The following is a 21,156-nucleotide window of genomic DNA, read 5'->3' on the forward strand; positions in this document are numbered from 1 at the left end:
ATTAGACTGTGGCATGGAAACACACACATTCTGTACTTTTCATAGGCACAGCATGCACCTAGGTTGCTCAAGTAACCCTGTCACTACACCTCTTACCTCCTTCGGAATTATTGTGTGTTTTGGTTTCATCCAATATTCCTTTCAACGTTGTTGGAGCCTGGCACTGATTGAATAGATTGAGTGAAATATAAAGTAAAAGCTATTCATTCCTATCCTCCAGTACTGGTGGTTGCCATGGAAACAGCAGGACACATTCAGCTAAAAAGAGCACCTCTCAAAGAGAAGGAATATTGAGCATCGAAATTACTTTAAATAGCCACCGAGGTAAAGCCTACTGTGGAAGGTCAGAGATGGGTACCTTGTAAATGCTTGAGATTAAGAAAGGTGTTGAGATTAAGAAAGGTGTTGAGAAGCAGCCTGTGTCTGAGTGGCATTATCCTTAGCATTACCAGACAAAAACAAATCCAGATGGAATCCACAAAACACTGTATCACCCAAAACACTAGACTATGCTCTATAATCTCAAACATATTTCATACAAGTTCTCAATCTTACCTTCATACCAGTTTTAAAATTCAAGCAAATTTACATTTAATGTTTCAAAGCAAGACATAAAACACCAGTCAGTTTTGGTCTGTAACAGTTTATAATGGCTCTTAGTATTTGCCCAAGTAGTTCAACTCCATCACAGTGCTTCCTCAAATTGTTCATTACAGATTTCTGGGCAAAAAAATAACCAAACAGAACATTTAATAGAACAAAAAAAACAAATAGATTTGTGAAATACCCTGATGCAGTGCATTTACAGAAAAAAGCTCATTTATAAGTTCAACTGAATCGTTAACATAAAAAAAAAGAAATGTCCTTGAATTCCCATTCTTTCTTTACAGTTCGATTCCAATGATTGGTCAGATCGTGAGGGCTGCCCACTGAAGAGAGATACTTCGCCACTATTTCTTGAATCTGTGGCCAGCCCCACGTACATGTAACCAGCAGTCCTGACTGGCTTTTTGCCAAATATTTAATTTATATATGTTCCCTTTGGGGAAAAAAATAATAATAATACTTTTGACCATGTCTCCCCTCACTCTTTACAAGTCTTTTCCTGGGAGGGATCAAATATGGATGTTCATGAACCTCTTTGACCACCCAACTTACACTTCCAGGAAGCTCCCTCCCTTTGCAGAGATCTCTGGAAAGCTGAGGGCTACAGTTCAACTGTAGCATTTGCTGAGTAAAACAGCATTGAAACAAGATCAGAGAACCAAACTATTAAACAATAGTGACCATAGTAATTTAATGCGCTTAAGGATATAGGGGATTCAAGCGGGAGCTTATTGATGGTTTGTGCTGTTGTGAACAGCAAGCCTGATGTTTATGGCATGATGGTATTCTTCTTCTTTGTGTTCCTTGCAAAGTGGACCATCATCTTCCATAGTGCATTACAGGAGGGAAAATTGTGGAAACACAAGTGTCTCATATCCCCATTCTAGTGTATGCATTTTGAGGAAATGCTTTCAAACCCTTACAGGGTTTTTTTTTTTCCAACTTAGCAACAACAGTGGAGTCTGTCAGCCAGGTAAGCACACCTTTCCTGCAAAGAGCAGTCCTACTATTGTAAAGAAAATAGACAGAACAAAAAGTACGTAAGAAGAACCAACAACGGTGTTGTTGGGCAACTTGTACGGCTGTCCTCCGACTTCATTGATGTAAAATCCAATGGGAAATATGAGAGCAGCCATGCAAAACAGGACCACTGGAAGAGAGAAAAAAAAGAACAGAACACCATCATTCTTCTACCCTTTTGAAATTGCTTGGTTTCTGTATCTTGAGTGATAAATGCAAACAAATTGCTACACTTATGTGCCAGAAATGAAGGCCTGAGATGGTGGTTCTGGTATCAACCGAGGCAACCTTTAGCCTGATTACAGGATCAACGACAGCTCTTTTGTGACTCCTTTTCAATGCCATCTCAGATCTACAAAGGACTAATGAATAAACTTCATGAGATGAGAGGCCAAAGAGGCTGCAATCTTCAACATGCTGAAGTGATTTCCTGGCCCCTACTTCAAGTGTTGCATAAGCTAAATTGGGCCAGTGAGCTGTAAGTGAATCTATAACTTAACAGCCTTATTAGTCGCAGATGCAAGTGCACATCTGAGTTAGAGCACTACTGTAAACTTCCAAAATAGAAAGGGCATCAGCATCATGTACGCAGCTCTTTCAGTCTAACTTAATGAAACCTTTTGGGCCTAAGCTATGTGAGCACCTATTTTCTAGGCTTCTTATTTGGTTACCAAAGTAATTGGCTACTAGTCGTTAATTAGAATCTCTTCCTTGAACTAGGCCTATGTGTGCTACAGTGGATGGGCCTTTATGCTATAGGCTATAACTACACAGGCTACTGTGTGACATTTTGCAAAAACTCGACTAGAACGGCATCAATGTAATACACTTAGGAAACTACCTTAACATCAGCCAAATGTAGCTTCACTGTATTATTAACAGATCCGGTAATTTACCAGCACATGGTGATCATGCTGAAACTGGTTTGTCACAAACTGGTTTGTCACTTTTTTTAATCAGATTCAACATCAACATTTCAGTGTATCTTTGCAAACTAGAAAAAATGTGACAGTATGAATTGACAAAATGACTGTAAATTTGATCTCAATCTTACACCTGTGAGGAGTAGCATGGTTATGACTATGCGGCAGCACATTTGCCATTTCATGTATGTCACTCACTTCCTGTGAAGGCGATCCAGCGGGCATATTTGGTGGCCTCCCGTCGCCAGTGTGAGAGCACTAGCAGGCCACAGGTTATGGTGAGGGAGACTATGCCCATGATGATGAAGAAGAGGGTGGTGACCCACTCCGGTGGGAGGCTGGGTGGGATACAGGTCCTGTCTCGCCCATGGATGGTCTGGCATTGCTGGACAAGGCCCACTGTAAGAGCACCTGTAAGTTAATTACAGAGGCCTAATTATCACAAGACAGGCTAAACCTAAGAGGAGAGGATCTTGCAAGACATTAGTATACTAGCACCAGCTATCAATATTTTCGCTAAAACTACAGCCCATCCATTGGGATTCCTCAAAAACAAAAAAATTGGATGTGTTACCTAGGACTTGGCCAGCACAACTTAAGATGCACTTAAACGTAGGGAGTTATTAATCAATATAATAAATATTCTATTGCAAAAACATGATACATTACAGCTGAATGTACCAAATGTCCGATACCATGATAACATCATTACAAGGCGTAATTGATTACAAGTGTCCTGTCGCACATTAGTCCACAATTTCACACTTCCTGTGAAATGAACACTTCTAAACAATGAGGACAATAAAAACACAGAGCGCACTCGTCTGTAATCATCATGCAGCACCTGTGTTGATGGCTGCGATGTGGCAACTGAGTCATGCTCAGTGATTGCAAAAACAACCCACCAGGAGACATAAACACTAGACACTACAAACACACGACATAATGAAGATGTTACGCAATTCCCATTGCGTTGCATAATTCCAAGAGCATTTCGCATTCCCTGCCTTTACAGAAATATATTGCGTGTGATGAGAAGTAGGCTCCAACTCCCATCATGTCCTCACTAATTAAGCAAAATTCCCTACATCAAGAGTCATCATTACCTAATACGTCCCAAGCGTATGGCAGTGTTATGTTTTCCGACAACAGCACTACGAAGACCTAATAACCTCCCCAATGAGCTCACTCTTCCTGTTCCCGTAGTCATGTGCGCTTCAGAGTGGTACTCTTGGTGACTCTGTATGGAAGCGGCTCCAGCTATGGCAAGCCCAGTGGGATTTCACAAATGAGGGACGTGTGAGACGTCTCCAGCTCAGGACCCCTGAAAGGGGATTACTGGGAAAGGCCTCTCACTCACAGACCCAAGAGAGGCTTCCTCTTTGGGGCCAGAGCCTGGTGTGTCCAAATGATGAACTGCTGATTTGTTAGCTGAAATTGAAAACAACACCCCAACTGCAAAACAGATCTGAAAAAAAGAAAAGATCTGAGATCTGTGTCTTGTGACAAACTGATCTTCATTAATGTGGTTTAATAATGTTTTGTGCATAGACTCATTAAAACTGGGATGAAGTTGCACGTGAGCTTGGATGTCTGAGCCAACACTTTGCATGGCTGGAGGACTAATGTGATGAAAGGCCACTTTGAAATCATATTTAGTCAATCTAATTAGATCAACCCAACTGCAACAAGTAAATCAAAGTGCAAATGCGTTTACACTGTTGAGGCAGGCAGAACAGTGTCTTCTGACAACACAGTGCAAAGGATTTAACAGTTCAACCTAAACCGTCTTAACATTGCTGAGTACAACCTCAACTGATTTAAGTCATACTACACAATGTGGATGTCTACAACACATGATATGATCTCCTAAAAAATTATCTCCTTCTATATACAGGAAATCCTGGTCCACCCCTGTATATTTTTTAAAGTAACACAGCCTCACATTCCTAGATGTTGCATCTTGTCTTCCGTGCAGTCCTTACCGGACCACATCTTTTAGTTTGATAAAGATTACAAATCCCTCCACTAAGCATTTCTGTTTTAGTGTTCAGTACAATACAGTAATATTCAAGAGGCTCTGTCAAAAGTCTCTTAATGCAGAACTGCAGGCAGAATCCACATACCTACCCAAGCAACAGAGCGAGCTGTACGCCTGGTTCTCTGATACTTTTGGTGGATCATATGAAAGCGACTCTGAAGCTGTTCTTTCTGACGAGTTTGTTTCAAGCAGAAGGACTCTTGGATCTTCAGTGGAGAGGAGAGGAACACTCAGCTTAATCAGAGCCTGCAGAGTATTTACACCTATCCAGCTCAGGTCCGTCTCCTGCTGCTTTAAACCTCACTTCAGAATACCTGCATAATAACTGCCAGGCACACAATCACCCGCTAGGAGCCCACCACAGACCACTAAACAAAATCCTTCCACCTGGTAAACATGCCAGGGTCTGCACCACCAGGGTGCACAGTTATTAGGTATGTGTAGAAAACAGCCGCTTCAAGACATTGAAAAGGTTATAACCAATTCATACAGGCCTACTGACCTTTCATAAGCCCTCTAATCAATAAATACTCTTTCCATTATAGTGTTTAGATTACAGAACTCTGGTCAAATGCTACGCCATTAAAGTGCAAAGGAGGCTGTTTCTCTTTCCTAAACAAGTCTCCCTGAGGCTCCCTCATGGGACAGGGAAAAGTGCATCGTGACCATGTAAATCTCCCAGACAAATCCAGCACAGCGTGTTTAGATTTTCTTTTCCTGTGGAAAGAATATTCATCCCTAGGGTCTTCATTAGAACAACCACAAATGTCCTCTGAGCAACAATGGTCAATTATCATTAAGCAAATTAAACGACAGTGACCATTAGGCTAGTTTCGGGTGGAAAAGGGTCATGTCACAAACACTCTAAAGTTACGTATCAGGGTAAATACAGTCGGCCTGAAGTAAATAAAGACCAACTTACATGTAGGCCTGGTGGTAGGCTACCAAGCGTTTCAAAATTAAACTGTCTACAACAAGCTAATCACTGCAAGTTGCCATGTAATAAAAGTGAACACGATGTAGTGGTCTTTTCACATTGGAATAACTGGTATCTATTTAAATGAGTCTGTTAGCTCCATGTGGCTATAGTCACAGGCTTACTGATTTCGGCAATTACGGTCACCAATTAATCAATTTGTTTCATGAAACCAGAAAATACTTGAAAATGACCCACTCCCAAAGGACACTCACACAAGAAATAGCTTGTGGCTCATCTCATCCAGATATTTAACCAACTTGTCGGACAAATTTAACAAAAAAACAACTTTTTCTGTAGCCTATGTAAATTAAAGTATCGAAGTAATGTGTACAGAGTTTAGTCATAACGGCATAAACCGAGGACAATTCATAATGATGGGCAATGTTCTTACCCTCTGCTTCCCCAGTGTTGATCCAGTCGGGATTTGCAATACTAGCGATGGCAAAAATATCGGCTGCGAGAAAGAGACATCCTGAGATAATGGTTAGTTTATCCATTTCTCATTGCGTCCACACCTCTGTGAATGAAAACCTTGAACGGCGAGAGGCTACAACGAGCAAGTGAGCGTTTGAAATAGTCTGTTTTATCAGGTTTTGCCACAGTTGGGGATTATATCCGTCTGTAGCTCTCCATCACTGGCCCCATGGTGCGAAGCAAAACAATAGCATAATCTTTTGACGAGGTAAAGAGCTCATCGGGCTGCCGTTTGCCTCGAACTGATACACAAAACTTGGCCCTAAACGGGACACATAACATTTGCTCCTCTTGGGCAATTCAGACCGACACGTTCGCTGAGGTTAGCGGCCCACTGGAAGCTAAAAGTCCACCGAATATCGAATCTCTCACAGGGGCTCTTGTGCAGCTGGTTATCCATTTCCTGTGCCCCTTGTTCCCCCATCACAACTCGCGCATATAAGGTCCTCCTCGTTTAAAGGACGCATGTGAGCCTATTCGCCACAAGGTCTTCGCTGAAGGTGTGCTGTGTTCATTGTAGACGAAAAGAGTGACAGGAAGCGGAGGTATTTGTTTGTATACTTCAGTATCGTGGCCCCATCTTCTTTCACCGATGTGCAATACCCACTCCTAGTATGCTCAATGCAAGACATCAGCTGGAACGCTAAACGTTTGTCAGACCTCCCCACAAATACACATCAGTATGACCTCTGTTCTCGCGAGAGATCGGGGTCTTGTTGGTTGATGTGCGTTGGTTTGCGTGGGGGGCGATGTTTTGATGACGCACCGACTATAATGGACAGCTGTTCAGTTCACGAATTCCTAGAGATGTTTACCTTAGCAATATTCAGAACCATCCAAAAGATTCAAATTAGTTTAAAAACTAGACTGAATAGCATCAGTAAAGCTAAGGGAACAAACCCATGAATCATTGTCTAGTGCCTAGGTTTCCGTTTCATCCAGAATCTGAATCAGTGGTTTAGAGCATAAATGCCCTTGCAAAGTTTCAAAACTGTAACAAATGCCTCCAAAATGAATCCTGTTTTTATTTGGATCCTGTAACTCAACATTTTGCTAACAAAAAAGACCAATATCACTTCGGTAGAGTCTTTATTCATTTACATCAGCTATACATTTTATATGAACATAGATCCCTCTCTGCTCCCCCCTTCTTCGTCCACATTAAAAAAATAATACAACCATGAGGACTGATTGTTGACAGGAATACAGTTACTTTGTTTAGACAAGACAGATGTTCTGGTTGAACAATGTGGCTGTAAGATTTAAAACCATTGTTGTTGCTTTTTACATGGGCTGAAAGACAGTGTTTGCCATTCAGTTTATAAATATTAGGGAATAGAGGTTGAAGATTAAATTTCATCCACAAAGGGGGTCTTCCCCAAATGTCCGCTGGAGGCCATTGACTTCTTGCCAGCAGCAAACTTTTTCGCAGCCTAGACAGAAACAAAGAAAAGAAGAATATGATGTGAATAACACAGTTTAGTACACCACTTGTTATGATGCCATATCAACACCAGGTTGCAGCACCAAAACATCTTCGTAATTGGCCACAATCCAGAGACGCGATGTAAGCTCACACTTACACTGACAACATCGTTAGAGGACACGGCATCAATTTTTTGGGACATTGCTTCAGGGGTGTGGTAGGTTGCCTCGGCCAAAGCGTGAGTGCCAATGGCCTCCAACAAGCCCTCGGAGGTCTCCAGGGACATCAGATACTGTGCCTTAAGCTGAGTCCTGCGCACAGATATGCAAACAAAATTAAATTATTACTTATTATTATTTCATTTATCTTATATAGCGCTTTTCTAAGTACTCAAAGTCGCTTTTACAGAGTCCAGTAATCATTCAGACACAGTCATACCGGTGGTGGTAAGCTACATCTGTAGCCACAGCTGCCCTGGGGCATAGTCAAAGGCATTGTACTATTTCAACATGAACACCTGACATTAAGCTGGTCATCATTCACAATCACTATAGGTGTTATAAAGAGTGCAAATAAGCATAGAGAATTTAAATCGAGAATGGAGCATAATGAAGTCTGTCAGTGGCCTTTAAGTAATGCTGTGCAATGTCAGAAGGTGCTGCGGAGAGGCTCTGCCTGTACATGTATTTAAATCTTGTGTTTAGATCTATGGGATTTCTGGCCCACACCTACAGTACATGTGATGTTTAGGCCTAAAGTTCATGGGGCCTACCCTCAATTGTGTTGGACCAATATCACAACAATCCCCTTGAATCAAGTCATGAAACAATACAGAGAGGGGAGTTGTTTAAGATTTGACTTATGGCAAGAGTCCATTTAAAATGCTATTCTCTTGAGTGGGAAATCCAGTTTTTTTAACCCTTTGTAAGAAAAGTGGGGCAATACGGTCCTCGGACAGATGGCGCAATAGTTACTGAGTGACAATGGTTACTTGATCTTCTGTGCATGCTGATACTTTTGTTTGAAGTGTAAGGTTGTTATGCATTTGTTGACAATTTAGAGGGGCAGGATATGTATACAAATATAGCAAATAAAGTATATAAAGTAAATGAAGCGCACGGTAATATCAAGGGACTGTTTATTATAGGGAGGGAAAGTGAAAACCTACAGCCCTTGTGGTTGCGATCCTATCGGAGAGCAGTTTACATGTAAAATCCCATAGGGCGGATTTTTAAATCAGTGAAGTTATTAAAAAATATTTTTTATTGTGCGTACAGTAATCTTCTGCCTTCTTTCAAACATTTGATATGGCTCCTTTCGTTTCATAAACGGACTATAATAGGTCACGTGCCCTGCTCACCAAAGCATATGCCTTATCCATCATGCTAGTCCCGACACCACCTGTCAGTGCACACTGCACCACACACACGTGCAATGGTTTCCATCATGCGGTATGCATTTCTTGTTATTACAAAAATATTCACCCAGCCAAGCAATACAAATAGGCATTTTGATCAGTGAGGCGTTCAAACCGGTGACGTCCTCTATAAGACATATTTCACTGTATTTCCTGATCACCTCGTTATAAAAATAATTGAAACAATTCGAATTGTGGCTGAAAATAAACTATGATCACCAGAGTCAATAAAGTTTCTCAAAGTACATGTCATGGAAGTAATTCCACTAACTTTTCGATGTGGACCGAGATATATTTTTTCTAAAAACGTCTCTATGGCGAATCCCATTCATTTCACCCAACAGTAGGAGGGCTACCACCAAAGGGGGCGACTCGATTACTCGTCCTCCTAATTATTATGCATTCAGTACATGAGAACTGTAAGTCTTGAAGCATTTTGATTTTTCTCAACCACACAAAGTACTTACTGCACCTTTCTAGACAAAATAATGAACGTGCAAACTAAAAATACATGAGCACCCGTGAAACACCTTTTCTTGAATCTCTTTCTGGTGGAGCGAACACAAGGCAGAACACTGTAGGCACTTAAAATATGATTTATGGCTCTGTGTGCACCCGGGTAAGCCGGGTTTTCAGCACAAAACGAAACCCACCTCAACCATGTCTTTTGTAATCTACCGTCACTCTTCAAGTGTTGCTTGTCTGTAAGTGTATAATTTAGCAGTGCATGAGCGACTCACTTGGCACGGCTGAGGTCTTCTGCAGTCACGCCTCCCTCTGCCACAGCCTTAACCTGATCTAATGCTGCTTTAATCACCTGCGAAGAGAGAAGAACCAGACCACTCATTCATATATGTCAAACAATCATACACAGCTAACACTAAAGGCCACAAGCTGCCAGTTTTAGGGTGGAAACTGTAAACAGTTTTTACAAGGAAACTAAAAGGATATGAGCTGTTTAACAGAATTGTAGCAAGTCAGCAAGATAATGCGGTTTCTATGACCTACTCTGACTTATGCAGGGTAAGGCAACTACAACTCACAACATCCTCAAACATTACCTCATAAACTGTAAAAAAAAAATTTAAAAAAATAAAAAGTTATATAAATACGACTTTTCGATGTCCAGTCAATGAAGCATAATGAACTTTGCACTACTCTAAATCGATAATACTGAGATTGTGCTTCTAAAATGAAGGGTTGATTTAAGGAGGAAACTGAGGGGTGTTTGTTAAATACTCACATCACCAGCATCTGCTGCCTGGGAGATGGTGTAGACTCCAAAGAGGCCAGAGTCAGAGTAGCCAGCATTAAAAGCAGAAACCTGCAAGGAAGCAACAGAGAAGAAGACTGATTTCAGAATTTTTGTTATTTCCCACCTCCATCTAAGTCAAACTTTCCCACATTTGTATCCTAACATATGTATAAACATACATACATATACACACATATACATACATAAAACAATAATACAAAGACTAAAGGATGAAATGGCATAAAAGCACTAACAGCGATGATTTCAAAGCTGAGAAGAATATATATACTGCCTGTACTGTGCATGGGCAAATAACTGGAAATATGGTTAAGCACATGACAACCTTTCTCCACAGCATTTCACTTGCAGCCACTTTCTCTGGCAGGAAAATACCGTAGAAAACAGAGGGGGGTACTCACATCAAAAGGATGGGCGGTGGCCTTGGAGACACCCTGGCTGAGCTTGCTGGAGATGTTGGCACCCCTCTTGACATGGGGCCCGGCGCCCAGCATGTGCTGCAGGACACTGAATGCCATGGCCTCGGCGGAGCCAGCTGTGGCTCCCTCGCTGACCACCGCTGCGTGTACCAGGCCACTGGATCCCTGCTCCCTCACCTCACCTGCAATACAGGGAATGACGGTATTACCGTCACTCAATCGCAGTGCATGTGAAACATTTAGTAGAACATAGAGATAGGACACGATGTAGTGGGTTGCTTTTGGTAAGATTTCACCTGCAGAGGTATTTTGTGACAACAAATCATTTCAAGTCATTTTAGGCACAAAAGCAAGACAGCTTTTGTTGATTTAAAACACCTTTCTCATATTTGTCATTCCATTAAAAGAAGCCTTTACTAATGGCAGCTACAGTAACATTTATTGCCATATCCACTGATATGCCATAATGAAGCAATATGCCCCTTGCCTTTGCCACTTTTTGAACTGGGACAATCACCTTCTCATTGCTAATGTCCTACATCAATATATTTAAACATCTTTTCTGCGTGTGCGTTTCAAGGGTCTGACCTCCACGATACTGGGCCTTTGAGCCAGCAGTGCCCATTCCACTGCGGATGTTCAAGAACTGCTCCCCAACCTGCTTCAGAATAGTATGGTCCACTCCTGCAACATACAGAAACAATGCACACATGTGTCAGACAATACAGCAGAAGTTACTGCCAAAGTCAAAGTGTTTATTGTCGCATGCACCAAATTGCTTCAGCGCAGCAAAATTCTTAAGGTACTGAGCTAAACCTTAACCATGACTAGATGCTCATTCAATTTGTCAACAGTTGTGTACATACAGATGGTTTTCAGACACAATAAATACAAAGCACAATAAAATCTGAATATGTGTATCTGTATTTTTCTGTATCATTTGACCTACCCAAGAACACCATGAATTACGTGAATGTACTGTCAGTAACCTAGCACATGCTAATTCTACTAAGGCCAACTTCTAGGTTATAAAGGTGTAATCGCACCGACGGACAACACGGACACGTACCCAGTCCAACCAGAGCCATCCTGGAACTTGTGAAGTTGCTCTCAACATATGCATGCATCTAAATAACAAAACATGGAAATAATCAATTGACAGTTAAGGATTATGACTATACAGAAAACATCCTGGGATAAGGAGCTTAGATCTCACCTGTTCTGAGGTAACGTTGCCCACTCGGTGATCAGGACAGTACAGGGAGTTGGACAGAGCATGTTTGTATGCAGCTGCATGAAGACTTTCAATCACACCTATTGAAAAAGAAAAAAAGAAAAACCTAGTCATCTGTGCCACTGGAAAACCATGAGGAGTCAGAATCAATCTTAAATCAATCTTAGAGAAAACAAACCTATCTGTGAGGTCTGGGCGGCAAGGGCCTTGTCTAGTTTGACCCTTGATGTGAGGTCGGACACCTCCCATGGCCGAAACTCAGGAGCAGTGGTCACGTTGATCAGGTACTCCATGACCGTGTCACTGCAGGTAAACAAGTCAGAGAAATTATACACAATATTAACAATACTGATTGGCTAATAAAGACAGCTAACAGCGAGATGGCTGATAAGTCACACAAAAAAAAGAGCTCACATGTGGTCCCTCAAGCAATCCACAGAGTACATCATGTTCTCCCTGGATGATGACACACTAGAAGAAAGAGCCACACAGAGGAATTGACACGCCAAGGAGAAGTATGAAAGGTTGTTAACACCACAGACACACACAAACTCATACAGCCTCCTACATTGATTCACACATGATGGCAATTCATTTTTTCCCCCATTTCATGGTCCTCAAGGGCCAAGTTCTAATACCCTCTTCTAGCCATTATGGGGGTCCTGTGGTGGACCTTCTATTGTGCAAAGGGCAATGCAGGTCATAGTTCTGTGACAGAAGTAAAGAATGTGCCTCTGTCGCCTTAAAGACAGACTAACCCCAGACTGCCACCCACGGCCTCAATCCCACGGGTGATCTTGAATGCAGAAGCACCCTTGGTGGTCTGAAAAAAAAAACAAGAAAAAGACAAACACACAGTCAGGGCATGGCTAGATTGGTTACAAGGGAACACTAATGACATTTGAAGTTGCACAAATAATACCATGTTAGCCGACAGGCGGAGCAAGTGGGTGACACCAAGGTTGTCGGGAGTTTCATATCGACTACCAGCCTTGATCAGCACACCAATCTTGGAAGTAGGGGAATAATTCTCCAAGGAGGCAATCACCAGACCACTGGGCAGTTTTGTGACCTTAGAAGAAAAAACAGAAGCCAATTTAAAAAACTGCTCAAGGAGATTATGAAAGGAGAAGTTTCAGGATAGTTCAGCCTTTCAATCCCTCCTGAAAACCATGAACCTTTAAGGACATTTACATTACATTTACATTTAGTCATTTAGCACTAACACCTTAACTATATACTATAACTACTATAGTTACTTAATAAAGAAGCCTCCTACAGACTTTAGCATCTTGAGCAATGTGCTATGGCTATGCTCACATCACAAACACCTAAACCAAAGGAAACATCTCTAGAAAAGCCATGTGTACTCACGGCACTCAATCACATGTATTGAATACTTTGATAAGAAAAACTATAATAGATAAACATTCACAGTGTGGTCAGTTTTATGTGCTCCCACAAAGCAAGGCCCGTCCATCCAAACTCCCAATGCCCCACCCTCACATACATGGACATCCTGGTTAGAGTGTCCGGCACCTGGAGAACGCTTGAGGCCAGCCAAAGGCTCACTCAAAGACTGCCTGCCTCCAGCTGCATAGAAGCGCCTCTGTGAAGAGAGAGAGAAGTCAACACCCACTGACCTGCACCTCCTGCGGCTGAAACCTTATGTGCTCCGCGGCCACCGCAAACTCGACCTTACGGGCAGCTTGGGCTGCGTAAAGCCTCGTCTGCAAATCAGAAAATGGAGAGGTGACAGCGGGTTCGAGGTCGTACCTCCAGAGGGGGAAAGGGGGTGTGTGAAGGAGCAGATTATGGGAGGAAAAGACAAGCCCAGCCCAGCCCCAATGCTCCATAATCGTAACTCCATATAGGTTCAGTTACTAGAGTGGAGTGGTGGTGGCCGGATTGCCTTCTTTGACCCAGTGACACAAGTGGAGGGAAAATGAAATGACAAGATGCTTTTTATGGAAGACCAACATCACTGATGAAAATTCAGTAATGAGCATAAAATGACAGGGATAAATTTCTGATTTCCGGGGACAGCATGTTAAACAATCAAGTCAACACATACACTGGTAATTCATCAGCAAGACAAACATTTTAGCCCAAATTCTCCACATGTATCAAGCTACCATTGTTGAACCTTACTAGATCGTTTTTGAATTACCAAAGAATTAATGATGGGGGAAAACTTCATCTATCTTCATAGCATCAGATAAAACAGTATATTTATACTGAAAGACTCAATATTTTCAAAAATATCCTATATCATTTCATAGAACTTTACGACAACTGACTGCTTGAGTGAAAGGGTGAATAGTCCCTCCAACATGTCATTAATTTATATTTGTCTTGCTACTGTTACTAAGGTAGTGAGCTCAAATCGACAATCTGTCTAACAATGAATTATGGTTGCACTGCATCACAGGTTTTGGCAAACACACTCTACTCTGACAAGATAAATGAAGTGAAATCAGATGTTCTGCAGGTTGATCAGATTCACAAACTGCAACTTGACTGACTGTTCTGGGGTAACCCTCCCAACCCCTAGCCTGTATACATTACTGACATGATAAATATACTCCTGCAGACTTCCCGTTTAAAATATTAGTTGGTGAACTGGAAAAACTTCACTTAAAACTCTGGAAAACAACTGGCTATAGAGTGCTGATAAACCAGCAGTAATCTGGTTTCCACAACCAGCCATTTACCTGAAATGACCTAATCCTGCCATACATTTTTATTGTCAGTCACATGAAAGGAGCTCAAATACGTCTTAAGCATCAAGTCTCATTTTCAAATGTACACATTTTCAAATTCATCCTGATGACGATCAAACGGTGTAGTTAGCGTTACTCTTAAATGTTAAGGCAACCCCCCAGTGACCTGAGATGACGTTTCAGTCACTCCACATATAACACGGTCTAACTAGTCTGGCTGTTACTACAGATAAGATTATCACACAATCAAACGCCCGAGTAATTTCCCGAGAAAATCTTGTGTTGAGTTCGAATAGTTTAAGTGTCAGCTGATGAGAATGACGTTAGCTTTAGCTCATGTTACATAATCTGTCGCTTAGCTCCAACTTTAAATGCCTCTGATAACAGAATATTTATTGTTCAGTATTAACTACAGTGAAACGGATTACACCCACGTCCCTCAGTTAGCTGAAATATCATCAGTGGTTTTCATCAACATCATAGGAGGTACGATACAGGGATGCTGTGAACGACTTAGTTACTTTGGCTAAATTAGTTCAACCAGCCAAGGCCAAGCTGTCACGTATCTTCCGACATCATATGGAGGCCAAGGCCAGTGGATGTCAACCAAACTTTGACTATATACAGCCCAACAGCAACAAAATGCTACAATCACTTTGTAATTAATAAAAATACCAAAATGTCTCACCGATAAGTGACTAATTCCCCGCAACCCCTTCATTCTCGCTCTCCTTCAGACCGGACGGGTACACAATATGGCTGACCTACTGATGTCCTACCCAGACTTCCTAGCGCGCTTTTTCTTCCTCTGTAGAAATGTTGGCAGTAAGTAAGCAAGCTATATACTGCCTCGTGTGTACTGGAATGCCATACAGAGAACATTCAAAATAAGTGTAAACCCACTGAAAATTATGAATCACCTGAACATATTTATAAATTAACTTGGATAATTAAGGCTGTTTTAATGATCAATTAACTCATAGCTGCTCATTGTAAGTAGATCATTTCTTCTTCCAGAACATAGTGGTTGTCATGAGGAGGAGCATCATTTGTAGACCTACTTCCGGTCCGCAAGCCCATATTTGAGCCTGCGCACCACGCTCGAAGCAGGACACACGTGTTGGATCCAGCAACAGCACTGCCATACCGTCTACCAAATTTGGAATTAGAAGTTTGCGAGAAAGTGACATTAAAGTGCAGTATTTTGTTTGTCCTCTCCGTCAGACGTCCTCCGTGAAGCATTCGCCGAGGGGACCCTGCATATCCGACGATAAAGCAAACCTACATTTAACTACTAGCTAATAAAATAGCTAAAATCATGGTGAGTGAATGAATAAACACACGTGAGCGTGAATCATGGGCTAGCCAGATGAGGTAGAGTTTTCAAGCAGGAATACTGGGTCATAGCCTCATTTTTAAGCACACTATCCATGTTTGTTTTCAGCTTTCGATTATTATACCGCAAAATGTGAAGGAACAGCTAGCTAAGGCACAGCGGTACCTTGTTAGTATAACGTAGCTAGCTAGGTGGCTAGCCAAGCACGCGTATTTTCTCCACGTTGTTCACCTCATAGTAGTTAACCCATGCACAGTGCCCGGAGTTTTATTGAAGTATGTGAAGAATATTTATTTTAAACTGTTACTGTTTTGATCATGGGTGACCTGATAATGGTGGTAATCGCTCTTTTTTTTTCACAGACTGAGCCAGAAGTGAATCCTAAAGCCTACCCGTTGGCAGACGCCACTCTGAGCAAAACCATTCTGGACCTTGTTCAACAAGCATCCAACTACAAACAACTGAGAAAAGGAGCCAATGAAGGTGAGAGTGGTTCCGAGTTTTAATGTCGATACTAATGAGATGAGTGACTTAATGGTGCATTGATACGGTTGGTTGTGATTTTGTACTAAAAGTGTTTGCCCTGTTCCCCTATAGCTACTAAAACATTGAACCGTGGAATCTCAGAATTCATTGTGATGGCGGCTGATGCAGAGCCCCTGGAAATCATCCTTCACTTGCCGCTGCTCTGCGAGGACAAAAATGTCCCCTACGTTTTTGTGAGATCCAAGCAAGCTCTAGGACGGGCATGTGGAGTCTCCAGACCAGTCATAGCCACATCGGTGACCATCAAGGAGGGCTCTCAGCTGAAGCCTCAGATCCAGTCAGTCCAAATGTCCATTGAGAGACTTTTGGTGTGATCCTTTTTTTGCTTTTAAAAGCTTGGCAAATGTTGCCACTGCTGAGACCATATGCCAACATTATTATTTTTTACATCCAGTAAATGACCTCTTTGTATATAGTTTTTTTGTAATTGTATATTCTGTAGGTTCAGTATAATGATAACACATTAAGCCAAAATAAAGTTTGGTGAATCAGATTTTCTTGTTGAAATGTCATCTTGTCACCTGAGTATCTGTAGAACACTGTTTAACTGTTAATACATTTGAATAGGACAATGTTATGATGTAAACCATTTCTCAGGTTGCTTTAATCTTAGAAGCCTTCTGCCAGCACAGCTGGAGTGGAACATTAATTTATGTCCAATTTATAAAATTAAAATAAAACACTCAGACTGACACATGCACTTCTAGCCAACCAATCATGCTGCTTTAGGAGCATGGAGGTAGGAGTGTATTTGATAGGCTATTGAGCTCAAATGTCAACAACTTTCCTCACTAGGATCTTGAATATGACTGCAATTATCCATGTTGGTACATCAGTTGTTACAACTTGGATTTTTTTCAGGTGTTAGGTACAATGGCAATGAGTGAAAATGCTGGCCTTTGCCAACTCAATTTACATTTAGTCATTTAGCAGACACTTTTGTCCAAAGCGACGTACAAGGGAGAGAACAATCATGTATGTAGGTTTTTTGAGGGACCACCATTGCTGGATTATGCATGTTTGCATCATTTCGTCTGTAACAATACGTACTGCCTTGTTGCTGCGAGTGGGACCTCTGAAACGGCAACTCAAGTGAAACCGCAGAAGCATCCACGGTATGCTACTTGAATCTACCATGAATGTCTCAAGGGGAACAGTGTGTTATTGGGTGACGCACAGTGTCCACTAGGCGGCGCTTTATGCACGGTGTTAAAAAGCGCAAGTTGAACTTCGACCGATAGATAACGAAAATATTTTAGTACGTTCATGACCATGGCGGGCCTGCCTGTGTTGATCGGTAAAGAAGATATTGCACGACTTCTACATTTCAAAGATTTGCTTCCTAGACTGGAGGCTGCTCTAGCGCAGTTTTCCAAACACGACATCTCTGAGGTGATCCAGCCCGTCCGGACTGTGGTCCCTTTAACGAAACACAATGGGTATGATCCCTCCGACAGTCTTAAATCCACTATGAAAGTTAGAAATTTAATTTTACTTGGACATAGCTTATTTCTACTTTTTAGGTAAATTGTACTAATGCATGATTTTGCACCACTATATAACAGATTCCTGGGGTTAATGCCGGCATATATGGTTCATGACGATATTTTATGCACAAAAATGGTGGCCTTCTACCGCAGAGAACAAGGCTCAACTTTACCCTCTACCCAGGCAACGGTGTTGTTGTTTGATCCCGAAAGTGGATGTGTATTAGCGGTGAGTGGTTTTTCGTAACTTAATGGCCTTAGCTAAATTAAAAACTGTTTACAATAAGTATAACTTTTTAGAGAAATCAGCACGATTGACTTTACAAACGCTAATTCACTGTCACATGTCTGTTTCATCTATTTAGCCTATACAAATAATAATTGATTGTTATGTAGGCTGTGCCACAGAAATATCACTATTACAAATGAGAAATATACCACTCTATGCGAAATTCTTTATTAACAGGCTCACGCCTGTGATTATCACTTTGTATTAGGAATTAATAATATAGTAGGTAAGTCAGACATTTTAAGTGTTCATTGGAAGTCTCAGTTTTGATTTTCTTTGCAGGTCATGGACGGGGAAGTCATCACAGCTAAGAGGACAGCCGCAGTGTCAGCAATATCTGCTAAAGTATGGTTTTGTTTTCCTGAAGTCACAACACGTAGGCCTAATAGTAAGAATAGAGACACGCGACGGCTATGAACTCAGAACTCAGTTGTAGTTTCTTATTCACAGTTTTTCATGCCAGCCCAATCAGAGGTACTCTGTATCCTGGGCTCTGGTCACCAAGCCGTCAGCCACTACGAAGTCTTCACACAAACATTTGCTTTTAAACAGGTACGATTTTCACAGTACATTTGTTTACGTTAGCAATGTATGTAGCAGTTACAGAAAATATACTGATTGTGAAGGAGAAATGGAAAACAAAAAGATCAGAATCCATTTGCCCTTTTCACCTAGCACTATCTATTGCTTTTAGGGTTTCTATATCGACAGAGTCATTATAGTGGGACTATTAGGACTTTGTTCACACACAGGATAGTGCTTTTTATCAATATATATCTGTCAAGAATAATTACATTATACAACATTACGTAAACATATCCTGAGCAGTGGAAAGAAGCTGGACATTATTGGTAGAACATTATCTGTTCCATGCTTCTCCACACTTAAAGTTCTTTTTCACGTGATAATCGTGCAAATTAAAAACGTATTGGTCTTATGGCAAAGAGGAGATATATGATGAGCCTAAAATCTGAAAATATCTCTTTTGGTCAACCAACTGTTGGGTTACATTTCTAATCAGCTCTTCGTCAATGTGCCCAAAGCCCTGACACATAACACAGGAGTACCTAATGTTTTCACATGACCACAGTACATCGTCAATCTCTTCAGTGGAAATCAGAGTGAGAGATGTTGGAAGTCTGTCCTTTCAGAAAGTCCTTTAGTGCTCATGCTCCTCCATACAGGTCCGTGTGTGGAGTCGAAGGAAGGAGAGTGCAGAGCACTTTGCCAGTGCCCTCCAGGGTCCGGTGACAGTCTGCACCTCTGTTAAAGAGGCAGTGGAAGGGGCCGACGTCATAATCACAGTCACCGGTGCCAGCCAGCCAGTCCTGTTTGGGGACTGGGTCAAGCCGGGTGCCCATGTTGCTGGTAAGGCCCCGCGGGAAAGTTGTAAGCTTTTTAGTAATCCCCGAATGATTGTTCTCCAAAAGCATCTTCATTGAAAGCATGAGTAGGTCCTCCATGCCATTTCATTATACAGATGGGAGACCTAAATGTTTTGTGTTTCTGTGTGTTTGAAATGGTCCCAGCGGTAGGAGCATGCAGACCAGACTGGAGGGAGCTGGACGACGTGTTGATGAGGCAGGCAGTGGTGTATGTGGACAGCAGAGAGGGTGCACTGAAGGAATCCGGAGACGTCATCCTCTCTGGGGTAAAACATTTCACATTGTTAAGACAGCCATGACGGCCACAACTTATACTGACTGTGAGGACATTACATCGATTCTTGGACCTAGAAGTATGTCTTTGAGATTGTTTGTCTGATGGACATTTGACATGAGAAGTTTTGGACCTGTGACACAATTTTTGGAAATAATAATCCATGTCCTCAAACATCCTTATTGCTGCCCATGTATAAACAGTGTTTTGGCATCAGGGATTCAATTCTTGTCAACTGTCTTCTGGAAACAGGAAACCAGGCAATATTTGAGATGAATTTGTTTTCTTTTGTGTTGTGTATATCATCATCATCATCACCATATTTATCTGCTGAAGTCCTTTTGTAAACATAGTGTTTCTATGCAGGCCCAAGTATTTGCTGAGATTGGGGAGGTCATAACTGGAACGGCGCCAGCCCACCGTGAGAAAACCACAGTGTTCAAGTCTCTGGGTACTGTCCTTTTCTCACACACTACAAAAATGGCCAAAACATCTTTCCATTTTGCATAGAGAGGAGACGAGGGACAGCCAGCTGACTCAAACAGTTTGATAGTAATAATAACCCTAACAGTGCATTTAGGTTGAGTCCCAAGTCTTGATACTTGCCATTTGGGGTAAAAATAAGTCCCCTACAGGGATTTCTTCTATTTTTAGCCTTCTCATCCCAACTGCTGAGACCCTATCCCACATTGCGTACTCACACTGAAAAAGGCTATTTGGATTTTTATTTAACTGGTGTCATTTGCAATTATTCACTGCTTCATATGAACAAGTGTGTCGGTCTTCTTAAACATTACAATTATGTATAACAAAGGTCCCAGCACTTATCGAACACCGTGTGCCACACTTGGCTAACTGAGCTGAAACCTTGGCACCACTGATTAAACCACACAGGTCTAATCTAATTACCCGTGTTACAGGTATGGGGATTCAGGACGCGGTGTCTGCCAAGCTGGTGTATGACCAGTGGAAGAGTCAGTGAAGGAGTTCAGTGGATTGAGATCGAGTGCCTTTATCACCAAGAGAATCAAGTCCAGACCAATCCAGTTTCAGTTTGTGAGAAGTTATCATGGTGTCCCATCTCTGTTGTGTATTTAAACCCCAGGTATTTCTAGCACAACTAAAGGACCAAACAATGTATTTAAAACCAGATTCAGAATTATTTGTCAAATGTTTTTCACAGCTGCATAGTGATAACATAATTGTAAAAGAAAACTGCAGAGCCGGTTAATAATCTCAAAAATAGAAAACTTTGTACTTTGTACACCCAGTATGAAATGTAAATAAAATACAAAAGTCAAAAG

General features: G+C 41.6%; 4 protein-coding genes across 7 annotated transcripts; 2 read left to right on the top strand and 2 right to left on the bottom strand.

Moving 5' to 3' along the window:
• Positions 1-627: 627 nt before the first annotated feature.
• mosmob (modulator of smoothened b) lies at positions 628-6,978 on the bottom strand. 2 transcript variants are annotated; one of them, XM_042704769.1, is made up of 3 exons: positions 5,961-6,978; positions 2,748-2,948; positions 628-1,756 (listed from the first exon to the last, which is right to left on the bottom strand). In XM_042704769.1, exons 1-3 carry the CDS (start codon positions 6,064-6,066, stop codon positions 1,572-1,574), a joined length of 492 nt encoding a protein of 163 aa, XP_042560703.1. In that variant the 5' UTR covers positions 6,067-6,978; the 3' UTR covers positions 628-1,571. The 2 variants fall into 2 exon arrangements, with proteins under 2 accessions (XP_042560703.1, XP_042560702.1); XM_042704768.1 differs by having other exon boundaries at positions 2,748-2,960.
• A 137-nt stretch (positions 6,979-7,115) lies between these two features.
• LOC122130085 (cytochrome b-c1 complex subunit 2, mitochondrial) lies at positions 7,116-15,356 on the bottom strand. Of its 2 annotated transcripts, none has more exons than XM_042704766.1 (14): positions 15,224-15,356; positions 13,323-13,421; positions 12,735-12,884; positions 12,571-12,635; positions 12,227-12,283; positions 11,991-12,115; positions 11,795-11,892; positions 11,648-11,705; positions 11,167-11,262; positions 10,561-10,760; positions 10,130-10,210; positions 9,627-9,703; positions 7,627-7,780; positions 7,116-7,476 (listed from the first exon to the last, which is right to left on the bottom strand). In XM_042704766.1, exons 1-14 carry the CDS (start codon positions 15,254-15,256, stop codon positions 7,393-7,395), a joined length of 1,377 nt encoding a protein of 458 aa, XP_042560700.1. In that variant the 5' UTR covers positions 15,257-15,356; the 3' UTR covers positions 7,116-7,392. The 2 variants fall into 2 exon arrangements, with proteins under 2 accessions (XP_042560700.1, XP_042560701.1); XM_042704767.1 differs by lacking the exon at positions 13,323-13,421 and adding an exon at positions 13,456-13,542 and having other exon boundaries at positions 15,224-15,346.
• Positions 15,357-15,611: 255 nt separating this feature from the next.
• LOC122130087 (NHP2-like protein 1) lies at positions 15,612-16,910 on the top strand. The gene is made up of 3 exons (XM_042704770.1): positions 15,612-15,856; positions 16,234-16,354; positions 16,469-16,910. The coding sequence occupies exons 1-3, from the start codon at positions 15,854-15,856 to the stop codon at positions 16,729-16,731; spliced, it is 387 nt and encodes a 128-aa protein (XP_042560704.1). The 5' UTR covers positions 15,612-15,853; the 3' UTR covers positions 16,732-16,910.
• Positions 16,911-17,627: 717 nt separating this feature from the next.
• On the top strand, positions 17,628-21,155 carry crym (crystallin, mu). Of its 2 annotated transcripts, none has more exons than XM_042704772.1 (8): positions 17,628-17,856; positions 17,983-18,088; positions 18,476-18,538; positions 18,644-18,745; positions 19,378-19,561; positions 19,723-19,844; positions 20,219-20,303; positions 20,773-21,155. In XM_042704772.1, exons 1-8 carry the CDS (start codon positions 17,684-17,686, stop codon positions 20,832-20,834), a joined length of 897 nt encoding a protein of 298 aa, XP_042560706.1. In that variant the 5' UTR covers positions 17,628-17,683; the 3' UTR covers positions 20,835-21,155. The 2 variants fall into 2 exon arrangements, with proteins under 2 accessions (XP_042560706.1, XP_042560705.1); XM_042704771.1 differs by having other exon boundaries at positions 17,629-17,856; positions 17,983-18,133.
• The last annotated feature ends 1 nt before the right edge of the window (position 21,156 follows it).

Source organism: Clupea harengus, unplaced genomic scaffold, assembly GCF_900700415.2.
Source record: "Clupea harengus unplaced genomic scaffold, Ch_v2.0.2, whole genome shotgun sequence".
NCBI lineage: Eukaryota > Metazoa > Chordata > Actinopteri > Clupeiformes > Clupeidae > Clupea > Clupea harengus.

What these genes read in the sequence shown, in the direction of transcription:
- mosmob (XM_042704768.1), bottom strand. Translation starts at nt 6,066, where the DNA reads ATGGATAAACTAACCATTATCTCAGGATGTCTCTTTCTCGCAGCCGAT. An exon ending in CAACACTGGGGAAGCAGAGG is followed by an intron (nt 2,961 to 5,960) that starts GTAAGAACATTG and finishes ATTAACTTACAG; the next exon opens with GTGCTCTTACAGTGGGCCTT. An exon ending in CTGGATCGCCTTCACAGGAA is followed by an intron (nt 1,757 to 2,747) that starts GTGAGTGACATA and finishes TCTCTCTTCCAG; the next exon opens with TGGTCCTGTTTTGCATGGCT.
- LOC122130085 (XM_042704766.1), bottom strand. Translation starts at nt 15,256, where the DNA reads ATGAAGGGGTTGCGGGGAATTAGTCACTTATCG. An exon ending in GGGGAATTAGTCACTTATCG is followed by an intron (nt 13,422 to 15,223) that starts GTGAGACATTTT and finishes CTCTCTTCACAG; the next exon opens with AGGCGCTTCTATGCAGCTGG. An exon ending in AAAGGCCCAGTATCGTGGAG is followed by an intron (nt 10,761 to 11,166) that starts GTCAGACCCTTG and finishes CCTGTATTGCAG; the next exon opens with GTGAGGTGAGGGAGCAGGGA.
- LOC122130087 (XM_042704770.1), top strand. An exon ending in GAGAAAAGGAGCCAATGAAG is followed by an intron (nt 16,355 to 16,468) that starts GTGAGAGTGGTT and finishes GTTCCCCTATAG; the next exon opens with CTACTAAAACATTGAACCGT.
- crym (XM_042704771.1), top strand. Translation starts at nt 17,684, where the DNA reads ATGACCATGGCGGGCCTGCCTGTGTTGATCGGTAAAGAAGATATTGCA. An exon ending in AAAGTGGATGTGTATTAGCG is followed by an intron (nt 18,134 to 18,475) that starts GTGAGTGGTTTT and finishes TTTTCTTTGCAG; the next exon opens with GTCATGGACGGGGAAGTCAT. An exon ending in CACAGTGTTCAAGTCTCTGG is followed by an intron (nt 20,304 to 20,772) that starts GTACTGTCCTTT and finishes CCCGTGTTACAG; the next exon opens with GTATGGGGATTCAGGACGCG.